This window comes from Sipha flava, unplaced genomic scaffold (genome assembly GCF_003268045.1).
Source record: "Sipha flava isolate LNK unplaced genomic scaffold, YSA_version1 127_pilon_pilon, whole genome shotgun sequence".
Taxonomy (NCBI): Eukaryota; Metazoa; Arthropoda; class Insecta; order Hemiptera; family Aphididae; genus Sipha; species Sipha flava.
The window spans coordinates 1,110,617-1,128,267 of record NW_020271753.1 but is presented as its reverse complement, the minus strand read 5'-3'; the positions used below and the strand labels follow the sequence as shown (position 1 = coordinate 1,128,267).

At 26.1% G+C, this 17,651-nt stretch overlaps 2 protein-coding genes across 4 annotated transcripts in view; one reads left to right on the top strand and one right to left on the bottom strand.

Annotated features, from left to right (window-relative positions):
- LOC112694310 overlaps window positions 1-5,410 on the bottom strand; it is a 40,836-nt gene extending 35,426 nt beyond the window's left edge. For 2 of the 3 annotated variants that reach the window (XM_025569740.1, XM_025569741.1), the window contains exon 1: window positions 4,998-5,410. The gene's annotated coding sequence lies outside the window, so the exon portion shown is untranslated. The remainder of the gene's footprint in view (window positions 1-4,997) is intronic. The other variant, XM_025569743.1, reaches the window with a different exon arrangement.
- LOC112694308 (putative fatty acyl-CoA reductase CG5065) lies at window positions 1,045-17,246 on the top strand. The gene is made up of 9 exons (XM_025569737.1): window positions 1,045-1,186; window positions 1,775-1,971; window positions 6,347-6,598; window positions 7,610-7,755; window positions 8,102-8,211; window positions 15,037-15,229; window positions 15,750-15,998; window positions 16,641-16,901; window positions 16,996-17,246. The coding sequence occupies exons 2-9, from the start codon at window positions 1,783-1,785 to the stop codon at window positions 17,132-17,134; spliced, it is 1,539 nt and encodes a 512-aa protein (XP_025425522.1). The 5' UTR covers window positions 1,045-1,186; window positions 1,775-1,782; the 3' UTR covers window positions 17,135-17,246.
- Window positions 17,247-17,651: the final 405 nt, after the last annotated feature.

The window sequence follows — 17,651 nt, the reverse complement described above, 5'->3', positions numbered from 1 at the left end:
TGATTAATCAATGATATTAACAAAAATAACGTAAAACCACTTATATTTTTATGATTATATTACTCGTCCCAATATTATATTATTCACTATTATTTGGTATATTTATTTTTCTATTAATCTAATTAAACACTTTTTTTCCTCAATTTTATGACTTACGTGTGCAAAATAAAAAATTTTGGATCTTAAAAATGTTAATATTTTTAAACTAAGTTCAGCTTATATGGTTTAATCACAACGTATCCAAAATAAGTAGAATCCACTGTATTTGTAAAGTACGACCAATTTAAAATTAAAAATTCATCATCAGATATGTATGAGTACAAATTCAATAAAATTGTGACTGAGTATGAACAAATTCAGGGAAATATGTATTAAGAAAAATTGATCATTTTACATAGAGATAATTCATTTTAATAAGAGAGATTATGTAAAATGAGTTCTTATTAGACCTTGAAATCTTCGAAACTATAAATACGTTAGTTATTATTATTTATTAATATCTAAAATGTATTGATATAAGATATTATTTTTAAAATGTGTTGGTATATTTAAAATATTATTAAAATTATTTTTCTTTATTTTATTATGTATGTGTAACTCTTCTAAAACTGAATTATGTAAATTAACGTATAATTATGTTAAGAAATTTTATTATGGACAGTATTTTTTAGTTTTATTCCAGAAATGTGTTTTATATATCTTATTTTAAAATTGATTTTTGTCTTGTCTATATAAAATGTAATACAATTACATTTAAGTTTATTTTAATCGCTTTTAAGATAATAATAATTTAATCAAACATACAAATAATAAAACTAAAAACTTCACAAAAATCTCCGTTCTTTTAAAAAATTCATGTATATATATAAATTTAAATTATTGATTGCTTTATTATTCATTTTTAATTAATATGATAAGAATATATTTTGTATCATGTTCGTAAACAATACTGTAACAATTAAATCCATTTGACACCAGCCGGTACGATTCACATTAGAAGAAACATTTGTTGCCCTGCATTTTAATTAAGGAAACCTAATGTTCGACACAATAGATTGTTGAAAAATTACATTGTGCCCGAGTAGTTATAATATTGATACCGCATTACCATTATTGCACTGCTTTCAGACAGTAATAGTTTGAAGAAACTATTTTGTTGACGCTGCTGTTGTTCGATACAATAAAGGTAATATAAGTTTATTAATAATTATTTAAAAATATAACTACAAAATTGTTTTTAATAATAACACTTTATAATACTATGTTTTTAAATATTAATTAATATTTTGTACCAGAAATTTTTTTTTTTTAAATCTTAATTCTAAAAATCTCGTCGTATAATTTATTTCTTTGCTAAAAGCTCATGAGTATAATAACTTTTTATAATTCCATATTTTTATAAGATTAACTATGATTCTATTTAAATACTTTACCTACAATGTTATGAATCTAGTTTTGAAAAAAATGTATTCTTTAAACTACGAATTGATGACTGGAGTTCCACACAGTTTATAAAAACATAATCTCATTGTATATTCTTCAAAAGTTTCCATATAATTTTCATACAAAATAAATTATCATAAGCTAAATATTAAAATGCAATATCTACGAGCATTATTATTGAATAATTGACTAACCACTTGCAAAGGTAATATTTTCAGAATAATTAAAAACGTATTAGAATTTTTAATTCACGCCGTTGCGTATAGCTTAGTTGTAATTAAGATAACTATTTTTACTTTTCCATAGATTTATTGAAATGTTAAATTTTCAGTTTAGAAAATGAGTACCATAGTGGAGTTCTTTAAGGGACGAAATGTCTTTGTAACCGGTGCAACAGGATTTATGGGCAAAGTTTTAATTGAAAAACTAGTACGGTCATGTCCAGACATTGGTAAAATTTGCATATTGGTGAGACAAAAAAAAGGAAAGGATACAGATGCAAGAATTAAAGAAATCTTGAACGCTAAAGTATGATTTAATTAATATAAGTGTACTAACGTTGTTTTTTAAATATAATATTAGTATACTCTTATGTACATATTATTCATATGCACGCGCGCTTGTGTATGCGTGTGTGTGGGTGTATTAGTTTTATATGTAATTGTATATTAAAAATAACATTAATTTAATATTTTTTTAATTATATTGAAATACAATATAAATACATATTACAATTTAAATTTTAAAACTATTTAGAAACAATGAGGGTAACAGGCGTAATGATATATTGTTGTGTCAATGTTGATAGAGATATTAAAAAAAAGTTGGAAAAATAGTTAACCAACCTGGAAAATTAAAAATTTTTATTTTTAACCTATAATCTGTATAAAAAATAGCAAGGATGGATTTTACCCAATTATATTTTATAAGATTATGATAATAGGTATGAAAATAAATATATGGACCAATTGCACCTAAAAAAAGAGTTTTTGTTGAGAGTCGATGTACTAATTGCGCTCCATATAATTATGATCAATATACCAATTGCGCTATTCAAATTTGCTTACCTTTAATTATGAAAATGTTGTTAATAAAGTTGATTTATTATTTAAAAAAAGTTTAAATGTGAATTATAATGTAACTCTTATAACTTTAAATTTTAATTAATTCATTTATATTATATCATGTATTAATAGTCGCATAAAATAATTAGTTAGTGTATTATTTATTTTTATTACACTTATAATTATAACTTAATTTTGAATAATTGACGATCAAAAAGTAACTTGTTAAAAGTGAAGAAATAAATTATTTATTTATATTATATTAAGTATATATAATCGAACAAAAATCGGTTAATATATTCATTTATAACTAACTAGGTAATAAGTTTTCCTTGGGTATATTAAGAAATTTTGAACGAAATTGAACAATCGACTCTAAAGTGTTTAGAGCACAATTGTTATATCAATCTAAAATGTTTAGAGTGCATTTGGTATATGAAAAGGTCATTTTAAATGCAATTGGTAAAATGACGAAAATAATACTTCTAAATAAATATTCAAGTATCAACTAAATAAAACTTAAATAACAATAAAATAGTAATAGAATTCGAAAACAGTCAATAAAATAACAAAAAATATTGAATTTATGATTATAATTATATTTATTTAAAATTTAAATAAATGAAAATTCGTTTATTGTTTTTAATACTACTTACTCAATTCTCACGAAACCTTCAAAATGTATTCATTTAGAAAAATTATTAGTATTTGTAAAAATTGTTTATATTTTAATTTTATTTTTGATAACATATTCCTACATTTAATTTTCTTTAATACCTACTAGTGTGAATACACTTCATACTTGAATTACCCATATAATTTAACCTGACCATTGAGGTTAATTTGTTAATTATTTATTTATATTTTAATAAATAAAATAAATACTAAAGGATTATCAAAATAAAATATGTTATGAAAACAAATATGTTATTGAAAAAATATCAACTAATATTTAAAAAAAAACTTGTAAAATTTAAAATATATAGTTATTAGATGACTGAACATTTTCTTCTAAATTCGTATTTTATATTACTTAATCCGTCGTATAAACGTATTTTTGATTTGTACAGTTTTATTAAAAAACGTCTGACCTATATATTTTTGCTGGTTCCATATTTTTATTTTTCAACAATCAAACTTCATCAGCAAAATATTTAAATATACTATAGTACTTGCTCAATTTGTTGATTTTTTTCGCTTGAAAATGTAGAGATATATGTCGATTACAAACAACAATTTTTTCATTAATACTCAATCAATCCTTAGAGCTAGATTTTGAAGTAGATTTATGCTTCTGTCAGTAATAATTTACTTCATTACACATATATTTTACAAACAATCGTTTTTTTTTTTTTGCTTAAATATTTTATTGGCTTTTCATTATTAGAGTAGCCAGCTACTATTAGCTTTAAGTTATTCGAATGATTTATTTCAATCGATATCAGTCGACATGGTCAATAAACCGTATATAACCGTAATATAACGCATTGTTTAATTTTAAAAACAACCTTTGGGAATTGGAAATGACAGGCTTAAATTTAATACACGCTCGAAAAATAAATTAAATAATACCATAAATATATAAAAGGGTAGAACGCAATGCGGTTACCCTATTGTGGCTTTTCTAGTTGCTTCGAGGAGGTGCCGACTATCCTTATCACGTCAATTGTATTGATTTTAAAAATCAATTTTTTTTTTATTATCTACGACTCATTTTTCCTTATTTAAATGACTAAATTAACACTATAAACTTTAATTTTTATGGTAATATAAATACTTTTAATAAATATGCTAACAACTATTATCATTGATAAGCATAACATAGTGACTCGAGTGCCTCACTGAAGAAAATCTGATATTATCTAACATTAAATAACTCATTTGTAACGTTTTCAATTGTGATACCCAATTTAAACCATATTGTATTTAATAGTTAGAATCAATATTAGCTTACAGTTTTGATACTTTATTTACTTGATAATTATATTAATTTAAATTTGATTACATCGATATCGATCATTGAATAACTGCTACCACTCTTCCCGCCTATCATACAGTTTTACCTTCATAAAATTACAAATCAAAAATTACTACTTGTTGTTAATATTATGACACGTCTTAACATAAATAATACACTCTGGACGATTTCAAATTATATCTTCATCGGTTTAACTTAAATTTATTGTAAACTAATTCTTGTAAGAAGATAAATAACCTACTGATTGTACCAAATATAATTTAAACATTTATTTCGTTTCATTGTTTAAGCACTACTATTATATTATTTGTAATAACCCGAAAATACTAAAGTAAAAAATAAAACGAAAATAATTATAAATGTGGGGAGATATGGTGTATAGTATTATATGTATAATGTATGTGATTGATTATCTTCCTCCTTGTTTAAGGGAGGACTCTCGGGGTCGCAAAGGTCCGAGAGCCAAACAACGCAACTACATAGTATGGCAAGCCAAATAAAATAGCACTTACTTATATTGTAGCAATTATTCAAATGTCGACGAGATGTGCACTAACTACTATTGCAGGAGTGCAATGAGCTTGTAATATGACAAACACAGGATTTTGTGGAACACTTTTCAACATACGCGCAGAAAATCAAACAAATTAATTATTAAAGTTAAATATTCGTACACAGTGGTCACTTGTCACAGAAGATTATTTTACTAATCTGACGGTCCGTGCGCACGCACTGACGACCTAAGAGCAAGAGCCTCGGAAAAGGGTATTATGTTATATAGGGGTATGGCCGGATGTATCTTGGATTGATCGTTTCAAGATGTGACCTACTTATGATGTCAGTGGAGTATTGTAGGGTTAGGCCTTTATTGTTTGATCTGTGTTGTCCGTGCGGGTATCAAAAGAACCATCATTTATTATTTTTTAAAATGGTTTAAGATCATATGGTATACATTATTATAAAAGATTTGTGCAATATTTTACAATCGAATGATGCACATCATTACATATTTGAACATTAAAATGTGTAAATACAGGTATAATATTTTTGTATATGTTACAGTTAAAGTCCGAAACATGGCTAAGGTGCACATTATTCGGAAATAGTGCACTCTAACAACACCGGTTGGATAAAGTAAACAATTAACATTTAAAATCATAGTGTTGTACATATTACCCGGTTAAAGCAACTTAAGCCATAATGTTATGGCTAATGTAAAATATTATCAATAAATTCATAATTATATTTTATTTCAATTAAAATAATTAATATAAGCATTCATAGTATAATATCAAATATTGTAATATATAATCAATGATATAAGTTAACAATTAAATAATAATAAATTCAGTATTGTGCGTGTAAATCAAATTGCAAAACAAATAAATGTAAATGCAAAGCATTGAGTGTTCTATGCAATTCAAAATGTCATTAAAGTTTACCGTGTTAAATAAATAATAAATAAAAAAACATTATTTAATAAATAGTATTAATAATATCTGATAAAAATAAATTTAATATTGCATCAAATGTAGTTAATTAATATTTAATATTTAACTTATATGCCATAACACGATGACTTTAGTTGCTTTAACCGGGTAATGTGTACAAAACTATGATTTTAAATGTTATTTGTTTACTTTAGCCATGTTTCGGACTTTATCCGTAACATATACATAACTGTTAATAATTTCTATCACACAAAACAAATCAATAAGAATATAATATCGAGAAAAATCAATACGTTTTTGTGTTAGTTTTTTTTTTTTTTTTTGCAGTACTTTATTTTTAATTTTTTTTATTAATGAACTTTAATCGCTAACTCAATTAAAAGTTGTATATTTAATTTATTTGTTCGCAGTTATTTGATACGATAAAAGAACAGAGACCTGGATTGATGGAAGAAAAACTATTTCCCATATTAGGCGACATGACTGAATTACGGCTCGGATTATCGGATATTGATTATAATTTTTTAGTTGAAAATGTATCGGTCGTGTTTCATGTTGCTGCTAGTGTCCGGTTTGACGAACCAATAAGAGACGCAACTTTAATGAATGTAAGGGGAACGCGTGAAGTTGTACAGTTGTCTAAGCAAATGAAAAACTTAAAAGTAAGTGCGGAAATGTGGAAATACGTTTTTAAGAGTTAGTATAATGGTACAGAAGTATTTAGGACATCTATATGTTTTTCAATGAAACGAAAATAGCCGTAATAAATAAAATTTGCCGTAAATAGCTACTACATATAGAAAGGAAATTTTTTTTTAGATATTATAGTTCCTATTATAGAGTAATTCAAGAGCGTATTTAAGGAGGACAAAGGGGGAAATCACCCCCTCTGAATCCGTATTTAAGGAATCGATTATACGAGTATGCGAGATACACATTTCAATTTTTTTTAATGTGGATCATTTTATAACGAAATCAAATTACGCGTGGCTGTGACTACTGGATAGGACTTTTTGTCGGGTCCATACTTAGTGAAAAATCAAATAAAACACAATTGTCACTTTCAAAACACAGATAGGTTTTAAAAAATAACTACATAAAAGTTGATTCTAAGTGGATCCGACATTAGATTAAAAAAATACCACAAATATTAAGAATTCACCTGATTTAAATATTACCAAAATTTGACTTATAAATTTGTAAATTTTGAGCCTGAATTAAAGAAACAATTTGAGTCAACCCCCCCCCCCCCCCCTAGAAATAAGTCTAAATATTCCCCTGGATTAATTATGGTTTTAAATATGAGCTTGAAAAGTTTTAAAATATAATTATACAACTAATTTTTATAAACTTTGCTGATATAACTATCTAATAATTTAACGTCTATGAACAATTTAGAATCTTACTATTCAAAATGGCATCTGACGAACAAAATAATACAATTTTGTTCAAGTTTATTTATAACAATTTACCTTAAGTTCAATTTCAAATAGGTATAAATTATATCTGGAAAAAAAAACATACAATATACATGAATATTTTAATAACAATTATATTTAACTTTTTTTTTTTTTTTTTGACAACAAATCATTGATTTTTTGGGATTAATAAAAATTAAAAAAAAAAAAAAAATTACTTTACTTTAAAATACTAACTGCTATATAATTTTTTAGGTATTTCTACACGTATCAACTGCCTATTGTAATTGTATAAGAGAACATATCGAAGAAAAAATTTATGAAGCTCCTTTTGGATGGAGAGAAGCGATTTCGATTGCAGAAAATATTGACTCCACTATGAGCAGTATTTTAACAAAAAAGTAAAATTTAAAAAATAATAATATTTACTTTAATAAATAGTTTTCATGAAAACTAATTAGTTTTCTTTTAATAGATGTATGTCTAAAATTTCAATAATAACTTTTAAAAGCTGAGAGTGTAAAATTGTAAAATACTAATTTTTATAGTTCATGATTTTTTCGGTTTTATATTTTCAATAGTTTAAAAAATAATAAAAAATCAAAAACTCATTATTTTTAGTCAATAAAACCGTATTTTGTTATTTTATATATTGTATAATTAAATAATTCATAGTGCAGAATTAATGATTATTATTTGATTCTATAGTGCATTCATTCTATTTAAATACATTTATTTCTATTATAGGTTATTAGGAAAATATCCAAATACTTACACACTGACAAAATTACTAGCCGAACAAATAATTAACGAAGAAGCGAAAAATATGCCGATGGTAATATTCAGACCAACAATTGGTGAGTTATAAATATATTTTTATTTAATTTTAATTCAAATAGAATATTGTTCTATTTTACGAATAAGTACAAAATACAATTTAAAATATATTTGCTACGACACATAATTATAATAATAATCAAATAAATAGGTTTTAGTTAATGTTTGCTTTGCATGTCTACCGACGTAAGCCACTATTAGTATTATTATTACAACTGTCATGTTACCTATATAAAATCATATTTGAAAAATTATAAAGAGCTCTACAATTTTTAATTTGTATTGAGTAGGTATTAAAACTTGAAACTCTAAATATTCATATGATACTATTGCTGATTTAAATATTTGTTATAAACACCTATAGACGTTTTATACTAATACTGAAAATGAAATCGCAAACAGAACACACTTTAGTCAGAACACCGTGTGTTAGTCATTTTAAGAAAGATAAATATAATATTATACTTTATAAAATTACATGAAAATTAATATTTTAATTTTAAAAGATTATTAAATAAAAAATGGATTGTGTTATATATGTATTTAGAACATCATAAAAAGACCAATTAAACAACAAGAAGGTGTCCACAATAAAAAAATGAATGTTCTAAAATTTACTCTTGGTTAAGGTTAAATAAGGAACCATTATAATACAAGTTTTCTTGTAATGTAAATTATTTGGATTTATATGTATCTTATGTATAAAAAACATTACGTGTTCGACGGTCTATGTCAGATGGACTCCAAAACTACTTAATCGATTTTGATGAAATTTGGTACAGAAATAGATTAGACATTGGAAAAGGACCTTTTGTCGTGAAAAAAGGAAAGGGATGTATCAGTAAACCTGATAAGGCCCGAATGGGCAGTTGTTTTTTTGTTGTTTACTACTACTCTAACAAGAGAAGCACGGTGCAAACGTGTTGAAAAAGAACGTCAATCGGCCGATTAAATCTAGACAAGAAACACAGCTCAGAATCAACATAAAAGAGATTTGTGCACAAGCAAGGCCGTATCTGGGGGATCCAGGATTTCTGGACCTCCCCCCCCCCCGAAATTTCTTCAATATTTTACGAATGTTTAAAATAATTATTTATTTTAATACCAACATAAATATTTTCAGTCAAAATAGACTTAAGATCCGACTAACCATTGACTGTTTTTAGTTTTATATCATAATGTCATATGAAAATATGATATTAATTTTAATAAAAGAAGATTAAATCTTTTTCTGTCTTATTTTTAACCAAATATTAAAAGTTAAAATCAAAATTCAATAAAATTACAATATACATGTTTTGGACCCCTACCGAAAAAAATTTCTAGATACGGCCTTGTGCACAAATATCTCGAGAACAAACAAATGATAAATTAAATTTTTAAAAATTATTAAATATTAACCTGAGCGAAGTTGGGTAAATCAGCTAGTATATATACGATATGTATGTGTGTATGTGTGTGTAATTCGATGTAACGTTAGTATAATTTATTGGTAGAGGGTCATTCGTGTACAAATATTTGTATTTTAATACTGCTATATTACATATGTATATTCAAATTAGACAGGTGTGCAGTAATAAATACGCATAATATATGTTTAGTTATGAAATCAGTAGGTGACTTAACAGTTAAACACATTTTATTTCGTGGGTAAATGATATCGACAACATAATCAAACGTGTTTATTGCATTAATTCATAATGACAGAGCCGATTGTCGACTAAAATGTTCTATAGTGGCGTAATAACAATGATAAATTCCCAGGAGAAAAATTGTCTTAATAGTCTAAGTGCGTACATTTTATTCGTTGACAAAATCATTTCAGCTCCTTAATAAAAATAAAATAAACAGCATTTTCAATTCATCACTCAATCATTACGACGATTTTTTACTTTAAATATTGTAATTTTAGCACAAATATGACTCGAGTTAGGAAAACTATGCACAAAAATTCTTTAGTAAAGACATAAAAAAAGTAACGAATAATGCTATAAAATAATTATCTTTAAACATGAAAATGTTAAAGTTAAACTAAAAATTATTTTTATTACCAAAATATAACCTTCTTGTGAATACATTTTCATACATTTAAACAAATTCATTCTTAAAACTCCTAAACACATAAATACAATTTTTTTTTATTAAATTGTAAGTATCTGTTGATTTTATTATTTCATATTTAAATCCTCAATTTATCGCCACTCAGATTATATATAAAAATGTATTTTTGAAATAATTTTTAACAATATTTACGGACTAGCTGAATTACCCGTCATTGCCGGGTTTAAGTATATAAATGTATGTAACCTGCCTAGATTAAATTTTGTTAAATCTATTGAAATTTAAATTAGTTAAGATTTTTGAAATAATATTTTATACATATTAATTTAGTTTTTAATATAATGATTATTATCATAACCTATTCGATAAGTTATAGCTTACAACTACCTGAACCTCTCTACAGTTTGGTATTCTGTTGAATACATATAGCATCTCACTTCTCCGAATATTTTACCTTTTGTCAATAAGTTCATGGTCTTTTTAACTTTTAACCGAAACACTCTTGCAATTATATCATGTCGATCATATGATCTTTGACCGGGAAGTAAGAGCTCTTTTATCTCGTCCCAGCGAGGATTACATGTAAAAGTAATAAAAAGGTCAGGACGACCGTAATGTCTAACGTAGGTCATAGCATTTTGTGTTCTTTCGTGCATGTACCTTGGCCCACCAGTAAAAGTTGACGAGAGTATAACCACTTGGCCTCGATTGGCCTTTGACCACTGATTAGCTTCTATGTCTCGTCGTCCAATCGCATCTTTTAAATGAATATAACTATCTGCACGCAATTTGGCTTGGTTGTTTTTGATGTAATTTAGTCTTTCAGTTTCAATTTTGGCGTATTCATCTACCAAATATTGACTGAAAAGCGAACGATAATTAACTAAATAGTTGTCTTTCCCTTCTCTGACCATTATTCTATATGAGTAAAAACTTGATGCAGAGACAGTTTTTTTAAGCGGTAACTTGGTTTTTGGATCGCATTGTGGTATATTGATTGCATACCCATCATCCCCCCAACAAAACATTAAAGGATGCTGCAGTGCTTCGTATGCACTGATACGGTGAAGTGAGTTACTTCGGTTTTCGAGGATGATGTCTTTTCGATCAAACTGCTGATCTACTAACACTAAAGCAACTTAATTTGCCGTTGGTGCATTATACCTGCCTCTATGTTCTTCTGGTGGTTTTTTATTTGCATGTATTACAACTTTAAATGACTCTGGAGAAGGTATTTTATCGATGGTAAATTGTAATGATCAATTTTAAATTATGCGGTGGCATGCCTAGTAAATCCAATGAGTTTAAAAACTCTGTTGGATAATTTAAAACTTCAGTAGCATCGCAAACTGTATCTAGATTTGTATGACACCAAGTTTTCTGGTAACAAATTTTGTATCTTGAGATTCAATTCGTTGACCTCCACATTTTTTGCTACTAAAATTGCTCTTTCTGCCAGTCACTCATGATTTGTGTATTGTCTGTGTACACTGGGACATATCTGGTCAATGAGAGCATCTTGCGAATAAATGATTGTGCAGAAATCGTTCGGTAATTTTATACATCCCGTTTCATCTGTAGTAACTTTCCCATCTCCAATATCTAACAATTGTTTTGAGAATCTTTTGCACGCAGCTTCTTTTGATTGAATCGAAATCGAAGTATCTAAATCGTTCGCTATCTATCTTTATATATATTTCGACCATGAATTGTTGATAAAGCTTATGCATCGTAAAATAACTTAGTCCTGATCGCGTCTAATCATCAATCGATATGCATAATAATTTTTTAAACTAACATTCTTATTTGTTTTGGCACCTGTTGCGGGATCTTTTTGTTTAATATTTATGTAATACCCGTCATTTACTACCAAAAATAAAATTAATTGTTTTTAAATAGTTTTTAATAGTTTTTTAATAATTTTTTAATAGTTTTATTTAATATAATTCATTTTCAATAGCGCAGTTATTGACCTGGTCAAAAAATATTAAACCGATTTCAACCCTTTAAATTCAAAATTTCGAAAAATCCTTTCTTAGCGCACGTCTACATCATAATAGCTATCTGTATGCCAAATTTCAGCCAGATCCGTCCAATGGTTTGAGCTGTGCGTCGATAGCAGTCAATCAGCTTACTGTTTTATATATACAGAAGAAGAGATAATATTTCACTATGTACTTGCATTTCTTTTATCTATAATAACTTTATGAAGAGATCATTTTACTATAATTAGATAAATGTATGGTGTACCCAAATTTGCTAAAAATGTCTAATATGTATATAGTTATTAAAACTACATACAAAAGAAAATATATTATCATAAAATCATAAAAAAATGGAAAAAATAAAATTGCAGCATAATCTTTTTTTATATGAATTCTATGAACTTTATAGTCTGAAGTATGAATTGAATTGTATTCTTAATTAGCCCTATCCTGAAGTAGATACTATAAAAAAGTTAAAATACTATAAATTTCTAGCCCTAGATATGAACAATGAATTTACTTCGAAACATATTTGATGTAAAATAACTTCATAAAATATATTAAACCAATGACCACTATGAATCGCTTTTTCAAGGTGATAATGCTTGTACCCACCATAGGAAACAACAGATGGTTACTAGTTGCGTTCCACGGTAACAATTTTTCCGAATTGCGACCCGAGTACATATTAATTTACCGTTTTTTTAGTATAAAATTATTAATTCTAAACTTCATTTTTCTTCTCACTTTTTTATGAACTTAGGACTAACAGTAGCATCAGTACTACAGGCAGGTTTTTATTTAATTAAATATATGCTATATGATTTACGAGTGTTTTTAGTACAGAAAAATAAAAAAAGTGACGAAATGTTCTTGGCGGTAGTAAAGCGAAAAAGGTATTAAGTGCATTTTAGTACTAAAATTATACTGTCATTATATTTTATCATTCAAGATTGAAAACCTTCTTGAAATAATAAAAATCAGCATGTTGTATTCAGAGGCAGAATTAGGAATTTTTATGCCAGAGGTAAATGTTTAAATTACGCCCTATATAGGGACGTATTTAAACTTACTTCTAGGGGGGGGGGGGACTCAAATGTTTTCTTTAATTCAGCCTCAAAATTTACAAGTAAAATTTTTGGTAATATTTATATCAGGTGAGTCCTTAATATTTGTGGTTTTTTTTTTTTTAATCTAATGCCGGATCCACTTAGAATGATCTTTTGTGTAGTTCTTTTTTAACACTTATCTGTGTTTTGAAAATTTCGCTTGTGTTTTATCTAATTTTTCACTAAGTATGGACTGGATCTTTAATCAAAATAATATATAATATTTATCGTTATGGGACATATTAACATTATAAGCAATTGAGCGTTTAACGCTAAAAATAATTTTAACGTTATTTAATTTAAGCGTTTAAACATTATAAAAATGTAAACGTTTAAAAAATTTTCCATTTACCGTTATTGACAATTAAAACGTTATGAAAAATTTAGCATTTTGCATTATTTAAATTAGTGTGAAATTTGAAACGTTTTCAAATGTAGTAATACTATAAAATAAATTATAATTTTTGTTTCTTAATAAAATACCCATTACTTATATAAAAATTGTCTTAGTCTAAAAATTCTCGGGGGAGCAATTGCCCCCATCGCCCCCCCTCAAATACGCCACTGGCCCTATCATAGACCAAGAATAAAATACCCTTCTCAACAATTTTTTTCTAAGAATAATCACACCTACATACTTATTGATTTTTAAACAGATTATCAGTCAAGAAATTAAAAGTATCAAACTAGTAGTCAATAATAGATTATATACTACAAAAATTACAACCTCCGCTACATGGTGTACCGCTACTGGTTATAATGTTATAAACAGTGCCGTCCCGAGGGCAGGGCGAACGGGGCACTTGCCCAGGGCCTCGCGCCTCCAAGGGCCTCGTGTTTATACAATAATATATATACAACATACAACATACCATGTATAAATAGATTATAGATATATGGATCGAGGACCGCTATTCTGGTGTACTTGGTTTTCGATATAATATTGTAGGGCCTCAAATTCTAATGATGCCCAGGGCCTCGCAGAACCTAGGAACGGCACTGGTTATAAACCTATATTACATAATTGCTGACTGCCGTTATTATTGAATGGAAACAATAATATTATATAGGTATGATAGATATAACAAATATTAATCGAGCTGAATAATAAAAATCCAAGCCACACTTCGGGTTAGACCTTTTTTCGTAGTTATCTTTGGAAAGCAACTAATATGCAACCAACATAACTAAACTAATATTTTTTAGGATGCACAAATTGTGAAGAACTCACAAACCCGTGAGCGAAAAGCCCTTATCGCTATCACCCCAGCATATAATATAATATTTTACAACAACAATAAGTTTGTTAATCAACATCATCATTGTTTGCAAAATTTATGAACAAATATGACTAATTTATAGCTGACTAAATCCAAGACAAAATACGAAATCTTATATTATTATTATTATGAGCTATATATTTATTACATAATCGTTTATGTTTATAATTACAATATCGAAAGGATCAAAACGTGTTGAATATTATATATTATTATTAACTTTAATCATATAACATACAAATTTATTTGTAATAGTTGAATATTGTAATGTAATATTTGTAAAAGTTGAAACTGTAAACAGAAATTTTATAATTAAAACTATATTTTAGAGTTTTAATATAATACGTATAATAATATGTAGGTATAATGTATAATTTAAATTAATGTTGTGCACATTTTTATACTTGCAGTTATATCAACGATCAATGATCCTATTAAAGGATGGATTGACAATTTTAATGGGCCAATTGGACTTATGGTAGCTGTGGGTAAAGGAGTCGTTCGAGTTGCATATAGTGATAAAATGCTTATTGCCGATTATATACCTGTTGACATTTCCATAAAATCAATGATTGTAGCAGCTTGGCATCGGTCACAATCAAAGTATAAATAATTATAATAGCTTACAATTTATATTATATATATATATATATATATTAAGTTTAATAGAATGAAATATAAAAGAAGTTTGGTTTGATTTATTTGAAAGCGAGTTATTTATGGAAAAGTTTAAAAAGATACTTTCTTGCACACATAAGTAGGTACCTATTCAAAATTCGTATACGCTCCCCTCCCACTCAACGATAATATATTACAACTCGATTATAAATTGTTAATAATGTGACGTGGATACATATTATGATAAGTACACTTTTATGTTTATATATGTTTATAAATTATTTGCATTTGAATTTCAAATTTTAACTACAAACATTTTTATTTATTTGTGCCCTAGCATGTTAATTAATGTTTTTTTATTGTTTGAGTTATTTTTTTAAAATAACTGCTTAAAAACTAATTTATATTAGTTATTTTTAATTAACCGTTTAACTTTTATAATAATTGTTATATAGCTATGTAATTATTATTTTCACATTGTTATAAATTGTTTTATGATAAATAGTTTGCCGGAGGATAATCCGATTCCTATCTACAACAGTGCATCATCATCAACGAAAACCGCGACGAATGTAGAAATATTGGATTTTGGTATGAAAATTATTAAAAAATACCCGTTCGAAGAAATGTTATGGCTTCCAGGTGTTATTTACACAACATGTATTTACTACTATTATTTAACGACTATAATCAAGCAAGTCTTGCCAGCTATTTTTTTAGATATGATTTTGTATATCATTGGAAAGCCACCTAAGTATGATTATATTTATTTATCTCTATAAAATTAGAAAATATGAATGTTTCGTTATTCGTTTCAATATCCATTTTATTAGCCTTTAACACTTTAATACTAGTTACCTGTATTAGATTATTACATTTATAATTTATACATTTATGATTTATCGTCACTTATTTTACTGTATACATTTATTATTTCTATGAGTACAAGAGTTAATAAAATATTTAATAATAGGTATGATCTCTGAACTTTGATTGGTATAATAAATTTAAAAAGTCCCAGATTTTTTCTTTTCTTAATTAGATGTGCTTAAAATATTTTTTTTGAATTTTTAATCTGTTATTTAATTGTTTATTTGTTATTTTTAAGTAAATAATAAAATAATTAATATCGATGTGACAATACATTAATCACCATTTTATTAACTATATTAATACGATGATAACATTATCTAACTGAATTGACTATGATAAATTATTAATTAGATATCTTCAAAATAAATATATATAGTTAGCCAAACATTCTTAATTCAAATTTTAACATATTTTTACAATAATATGCATTTAAAACTTATATTTTTGTTCATTTATTATTTTATAACAAAAATAAATTTAGATTTAAGTATCTTTTATTAACTTCGATGTTTATTTTATTTAGACGTTTGCTACTCTTACAACAAAAAATCTATGTAATCCAGATAGCTCTATCTTACTTTACTACGAAAACATGGAAGTTTGAAAACAAAAACTTTTTGGGATTAATTGATAAAATTCCAGATATTGACCGTAAAGAATTTGATTACGATTTTAAAGATTTAGACGTTTTCAAGTTTTTCGAAGATGCAACCATTGGCTCACAGAAATATCTGTTTAATGTAGATATGAAAAGACTTCCAATTGCAAGACGTGTATATAGAAGGTAAGAAGAATTTTAATAGAATTTTGTTTGAAAATTAAAAACTATTTAAGAATTGGTTCGATTTCATAGAATAAAATTGATAACTTGTTTTCAGATTTGTATGGCTGGATAAAGTGTTTACAGTAATCGGCTACTCAATATTTGCATTGTTATTAGTACATTTGTTAATACAATTCAATATAATACCAAGCACATTGGTACACAGCATGGGTTGTTGTTTAAAATGGATTTAATGAAAACCAATTCTAAGCATTACGAGTATTTACTTGTGGGGAAATGTCACTTTTTTATTAATACAGCAAACTATTTTGTATAATTATATTATAAGTAAATTTGGTTTTTTTTTCATTCAACTTATCTAATATTAACAAAAACTTTTTCTTATCAATCATACAAATAATATTTGAAAAACGTATACCTAAACAATATTATATATTAATAATGCACACGTTTTATTTAAAATAAAATATGAATGTAATTGAAAATGAATACAAAATATATGTATACCTATTTATATTACATTTAAAGTATTTTTTTTTTGTGTATTCTTATTCATAAATGTTATGTACAATATATGACATTAAGTATACGATAAATAATGATTAGTTATGAATAAATATACTGTTTAAATAATAAGCATGATTAATATTTTCAGGTACAAATTTTACAGTAAGAACAAAAAAAATAATATACTAGTATTTATTGATCTAATGATTAAATATTTTAGCTTATAAAATTTGAGAGTGATAA